Here is a 6339-nt window from a genome sequence, read left to right as displayed (position 1 = left end):
GAGTCATGTTTGCCTTTATGCAAAATGATCCCAGACTGATATATTTTTAGTGTTCATTCCTGCTTCTTCTAGTTTTTCTCGGTCTCATTACTTGTTCTCAGTTTCTCAACAATTGTTTGCTTATTTCATTTTAGTTTTCTCTTTGGCATAATCTCAGACCTCTTCATGATTGATTTGTGGCTATAAACCCAAGTTTCTATTAAACTTAAAACTTTCTATCCTACATACATTCCTATTGCTATCCTACATACATTTTGAATTGGTTAAAAAAAAAAAGAAAGAATTATGAATACCTTCTAAATGTAGCCCCTGCCCCTACTCCTGAGTCCTCGTTATGGGATGCATCTTTTTAGTTACTTAAAGCTTTCCCTCCCCATGCTTTGTCACCTCATTTATTTATTTATTGTGGATAATGAAGCACCAATTACCAAATAAATAGATATAAGGGAAAATGTTTGGAACTGTCAAGCACTAAACAAATGCAGGTAGCATAAGATGGTATTTTTTAATTAGGCATATATGTGGACAAGAAATTCAAAGAAGAAAGAGAGAGACATAGGCTTTAGTGTCTATATCTCAATCTGTCGCAAGCAGATTTCTTAAGTTGTTGCTCTTTTTATTTTCAAATGTTCTTATTGATTGAGGACCTCAGCTCCACACCCGGGGCTTGATGATGACATAGCCTTTCCTCTCATATTTCAGAGCCTTCCAGTTAAGGATGTTGGGGCGAAGGTAGCCGTTGTGATACAAAGTCTTGATCTCATCTGGGGTCAGCAGAGAGTCCCACATATACACATCCCCTATTTCTCCCACAAAGGACTGGCTCTTATCAAACCCTCCTCCATAGGAATCCTGCTCTTGGCCCAGGATGATCTTGGGCTGAGTTCCCAGAGAGTAACCCTGGTTCAACCCCTTTTTTACCAAAGGCTTTGAATTGACCCAAAATTCAGCAATGCCAGTGGAGGACTCCCAGCTGACACACAGGTGCACCGGGGCAGGGATCTCCTCTGCAACTTTGAAAGTGACTTTGGTTTTACCAATGTATAGATTATAGTGTCCATCTTTTTCTTTAAAAAGTAGTAGCTCATTATCCTTCTTCTGGACATTGTAGGAGAAAAGGCTGTAGCCACGGGAGAGGTCACTAAAGGCTCGAAGACACAGGGTAAAGTTCTGTAGCGGTTTGTCCAGCTCTGCGATTAGGCTCACATGGTCACTAGAAGATTCTTTAGGGAACACAAACACCTTCCCGCTGAGGTCTGTGGAACAGAGACAGCAACATAATGACCAACATAAGTTCAGCGAAAAGGTATCCCACAGTCTACCTTTTCCATCTCTGGCTCCTGGCCCATACCTGACCACCTTACCTGTCTGAGCAAGGACTCCAGGGAGAGTGGTGAGGACAGACACCCAGAGCAGCAGCTTGTCCATGTCTTGGCCTAGAAGCCTAGGATGAGGAGACAGGCAATGAGGGGGCTGTTGACTAAGCCTTGAGAGTCACACTCTTGGACCTCTGTTTTATCTGTACCTATGCGTGAGGAGGTGGAGTGAAGAGCACACTGTGTAGAAATGACTGTCCAGCCCACTTTTTCCTGTGCAGCAATCAGAGGCAGGGGAGGGCCCGGCTGCAAGATCAATGAGATTTATTCATTAGTTACAGTTACAGGCAGAGCCACACCTGGCCTGAGGTTCCGGGAATGGGAGACTGGAATACTGTGGTGTTTTCATGAGAAGAGAGACCACATCAGCATGCGGGGGTGGGGAATGCTGTTTCATCCCAGTTCCAGGGGGCCCTTGAGCCATGGTGAGTCTCCCTGCACGTGGGAGCAGCTGCCTTTCAGAGTTCTGAGAGTGGTCTTCTGTTCTTCTGTTTGTAGGATAGCTTGGACTCTGCTTTATGCTGAAGACCCTGAAAAGCCCCTTCACCTTTGATTAATTAATACTGATAAACATGTCCAGACATGCTGAGGGAAAGGTGAATCAGTTCATACTTTTTCTGTCTCTCTGAGGCTTTGTGTTTTCAGACACTGGGATGCAGCCCTTCTTTTGAGCATTCTGGTGGTTCCTTAGGCTAGATGTCCCCATTTCTCAGTGTGACTTATATCCTGGTGACTTGCCCGTGTCTGCAGAGATGCCAGCTCGCTCGTTTCTGCTCTTTTTAAGGCCAGTGAGGGTACATCTACATTTGTCTTTGGTGACAACTGATTAATGCATCAGACTCATGTTTATTTATTAATTCCCAAGCACTGCATTAGGAACTAGGGATACAGTGGAGACTCACCTGATGAGCCCTGTGACTTTGCTCTATGTTCCTTCTGCTCCTATTTAAAATATCACCTTATTAGCTACCTCTCAATCTGCTCTGTCTCTAAGTATCAGAGAGGAGCTTCCCTTTCTAGCCATGTTACTCTCCCCTTCTATCCCTGCATCCCATAATCTCTTCCTTCTTATCCTATGTCCAGTGTCTGTGTATTCCCTCCTCCCTCAGCTCTTGTAGACCTGTCAGCCTTTTTGATGACAAAATAATTGCCCCCAACAATTCCCTTGTTCAAGTCCCTCTTGTTTTCTGTTGCCACCAGATCCAGTCTCTGTTTCTTTCAAAGCTGAATCCCAGCTTTTGATTCCTCCTCTGGCTTACTGTAAGGTTAGTTCTGGTTAAGATTACACAATTATTGCCTCTTGAAAAAAAGCACAGGTCAATGCATTTCCCAAACTGATTTACAGCTGAGTTTAACTTTTACTTGAAAATGACCATTGAAATCCCTTTAACCTGTTCCCTGTATCTGTATCATTTTTCCAATTTCATTACTTCTCCACTACCTTTGTTTTCTCTCAAATTTATTTATTATTTACTTATCTCTTAAAATCCTAAACAGTCCTCAAGATTGATTTAAAAAATGATTCTCTTCACGAAGACGCTCCTGATGCACTGATTAAGACACTCTTTTTACTTGTCCTTTTTCTTACGGGCAGCCTGTGTCATGTAGACTGGAAACTCCACAGGGAAGGGAGCTTCAGAAGGAAGTTCTCTCTTCAATGCACTCGAGACAGAACCACACTGAGTCCCTGCCATTGGACTTGTTTTTCTCATCTCCTCGATGTCTCACATCTGTAGGGTTAAGGTCAAAGACTTTAGAGTTGATTTTACCGGTGATTGACTATTGTAGATGTCACTAAGCCTCTTGGTTTCCTTCTCTGCAAAATTAAGATAAAACCCTCCACTTCCTGGTTGTTTTTTGAGGCTATATGAAGTACTGTAACATGCATAAAATGCACAGAAAAGTCTAGATGCTTATTATTGTTATTATCATCTGAAGCATTCTATGGCTATTACCTTGCTCTGTCTCAAGCTCAGACATCAGTGTACTTATCTATCTCTCTAGAATGAAGCAGAGCACTTTTAGATTACTTATTTTACTTCACAATTATGCCTGCATGTGAAAGGATCCTGGTAAGGGTTTGTGGAATCAAAAACTGCAAGCAAGAGGAGGACTTTTTACACAAAAGCCTGGAGTGGCAATAAAAGGTACAGTTCAATCATGTAAGTAGCAGACTGTGTTGGAGCCAGGAGGTAGCCTTTCTGGGACCCAGTGTCTTGGTGCCTTTCACCCTGTATTCATCGATGACCTACCATAAAGTTTAGAGGTCAAGATTTTACCACTTGCTTTTAGTTTTCATCATCAGTTCTTCCATGATCATTGCATAAAATAAAAATGGTTTGAGGTCGATGTTGAAACATCGTTTCTATAGGGAGATGAGACTACAGAGTTTGCTTAGGTATAAGAGATCCCGAAGAGACGGAGATGATGGAGATCCATTGCTAGGGAACCACAGGTAGGGAGCCACAGCTTGTAGCTGGACAGAAATTTTTTTTAGGTACCACAGAAGTGGGCCTGCTGGAAAGAGGTTCATAATAGAATGGATACAGAAGGAGGGAACAGGAGGTGGGGAGTGGATCTGTTTTGTTCTTTTTTAAAAAAAATCTTTATTTAACATACAGAACTGGGGTAAAAGCCAGAGGTGTAGTGGGGGACATGTTCTACCAGAGACAGAGCGGGGAGCAGAACAGGCAGATCGACGAAGTACACTGTTGAGGGGAGACGCAGGCAGGTCAGGAGAGGTCTGCCACGCCATGTGGGTCACCTCCGGGACCCAGGATCCAACTCGTGCTGCAGTGGCTTTGGAGAGCTTCATAACGTGGTACTTTAAGCTGTTGCACCACCAGGGAAAGCCCAGATCTGTTTTGTTCTTTAATTTCTTTCTTTGGAGTATGTCTCTTAGACCTTGGGAGAGAACAATCAGAGTTTCAGGAGTCATCAAAGTAGAAGCCAAGGATCTTTCTATTACAGAAAGGGTCCGATGTTGGATTATGGAAAGAGTGCCTAATCTTCAGAGCTAGCTGGTGTTCTCAAGGCAAACCCCACAATGCTGAGAGGCTCCTGGGGGGCTTCCTGCCCATGAACATTCAGGCAAGAGGTGATTCCTGTCTGGGTGGCTCTGGAAGGTGAAGGGGAGGAGGAAGATGATGGTCTGTTGGCAGAAGCAGCACCACCAGCTGCCTCAGGCAGTCTTTCTGGCTGTGCTGGTTGGCAGGCAGTGACATTTGTCTTCTGGGAGGGTAGGAGGGCATCACAGTGTTGGAGCGAGGGTGTACTACAGCCCCAGAGCTGGGAAAGGCAGCAGTAAGAGACTGGCTGAAGATGACCTGAGGAACTGAAGAATACTTGAAATAGGCCTCCCAGTCCCGGGGTGTTGGTGGTAGATAAAGTCATAGCAATATTGGGAAAGACTGGAGGGGCAGAGACTGAAAGAGAACAAGGGGGCAAATGAACTTTGGGTGCCAATAAAGAATTATTTGCCATGTGTTTTGTTAGCTATAAGGAAATTTAGGTGCACTGATTTGTAATAGATGGAAAGAGGCAGTGGAGACATAAGGAGTGACTGATCATCCCCCTGATATGCAGTTGCATGGAATTAAAGGCAGGTGCTGAGGGTAAAGGAAACAAAGAGCAGAGATGACTTATTACAAATATAAAGTATGGAGCTGAATTAAATTTTCCTTCAAATTACTGATTGCCTTTGATTTGGAAAAATGCACTACTGGTGCATACAGTTGAGAAGTTGAGAAGAAGTTCATTTGGAGGCGGTGGAAGATGGGTGATAAGTTTAGTTCCTAAAATGCTAAATTTGAAGTGATAGTGTGACCTACACAGAAAAGGCCAAGGGAGGGTTTGAAATATGTACATGCTACTTGGGATTAGAAATGTGGGTTTCAATGGAATCTACACTCAAGTGGGATGAGACAGAACAGATGATCTCCTCCCGTGGTGGAGGGAAGAGGAGAAGTTCAGGGAAACCAGCCCTGGTTGGGGGCCATTTGTGTTTGCGGGATTGGAGGTAAAAGAAGAGCTAGGGAGGGAGACAAGATGAATGCTTGGCAGAGAGAAAGCCAGAGGACGGTGTCATGGAAACCAAGTTAGTGTTGGTTTGCAGGAGGCAGTGTCCAGTGGCAGCAAGTGTATGAGAGTGATCTAAGTAGAAAGAATGCTGGATTTAGCAATAAAAACTTCACTGGTGACCTTTGAAAGAGCAATTTCCTTAAAGTGAGCATGGCAGAAGGCAGGTTTCAGGGGGTGATGGAGGGAGAAAACAGAAGGGAGTCTGTTTCCTAAGGTTCAGTAATTCTGACAAGATAAAGAGGAAAGAAGCAAGAGTCTCTATAAGGGACTTGGGAGCCAATATGTATTTCCACCACAGATTATAGATGGTCTCCTGTTGACAAGCTATTGTCTTTACTTCCCACTCCATAACATTTCACCCATTGACAGAGAAAAATCAGTGTCCACCTGAGATTACGACTGACCTTTCTACAAAAGTAGCTATTTCAGACTCTAAATGCCAGGACGCTGGCAACTCCTCCCTCCCCTCCCAAAACTCCCAGTCACAAAATGGCCCAGAATTTCCTCTGGTCCTTCTGATAACAAAGAGTCTTTCCTTGACCTCAGTTCTCTGTTCTCATTTTCAGGGCTTATTTACTTATATATTTACTTTTAAAGATTTATTTATTTATGCATACAGAACTGGGCCAGAACTGCACAGGCTAGAAGTGCAGGGGTGGTGAGAAGATTCACCAGAGACAGAGCGGGGGGCGGAACAGGCAGATCGATGAAGTACACTGCTAAGGGGGACAGCGATGGTCAGGAGAGGTCTGCTTCGACATGTTTGTCACCTCCCTGACTGGGGATCGAACTCGTGAAGGGGTGGCAGCTAACTTTGTAGTGCTGTGCTTTAACCCATTGCACCACCAGGGAGGGCCCCTCAGGGCTAATTTATAAAAGAAAA

At 44.1% G+C, this 6339-nt stretch overlaps 1 protein-coding gene across 1 annotated transcript; it reads right to left on the bottom strand.

Annotated features, from left to right (window-relative positions):
* Positions 1-648: 648 nt before the first annotated feature.
* APCS (amyloid P component, serum) lies at positions 649-1428 on the bottom strand. The gene is made up of 2 exons (XM_004688364.1): positions 1365-1428; positions 649-1256 (listed from the first exon to the last, which is right to left on the bottom strand). The coding sequence occupies exons 1-2, from the start codon at positions 1426-1428 to the stop codon at positions 649-651; spliced, it is 672 nt and encodes a 223-aa protein (XP_004688421.1).
* Positions 1429-6339: the final 4911 nt, after the last annotated feature.

Source organism: Condylura cristata, unplaced genomic scaffold (assembly GCF_000260355.1).
Source record: "Condylura cristata isolate star-nosed mole 26May11 unplaced genomic scaffold, ConCri1.0 scaffold00024, whole genome shotgun sequence".
NCBI classification, from domain to species: domain Eukaryota; kingdom Metazoa; phylum Chordata; class Mammalia; order Eulipotyphla; family Talpidae; genus Condylura; species Condylura cristata.
This window is presented reverse-complemented; position numbering and strand designations above follow the sequence as displayed.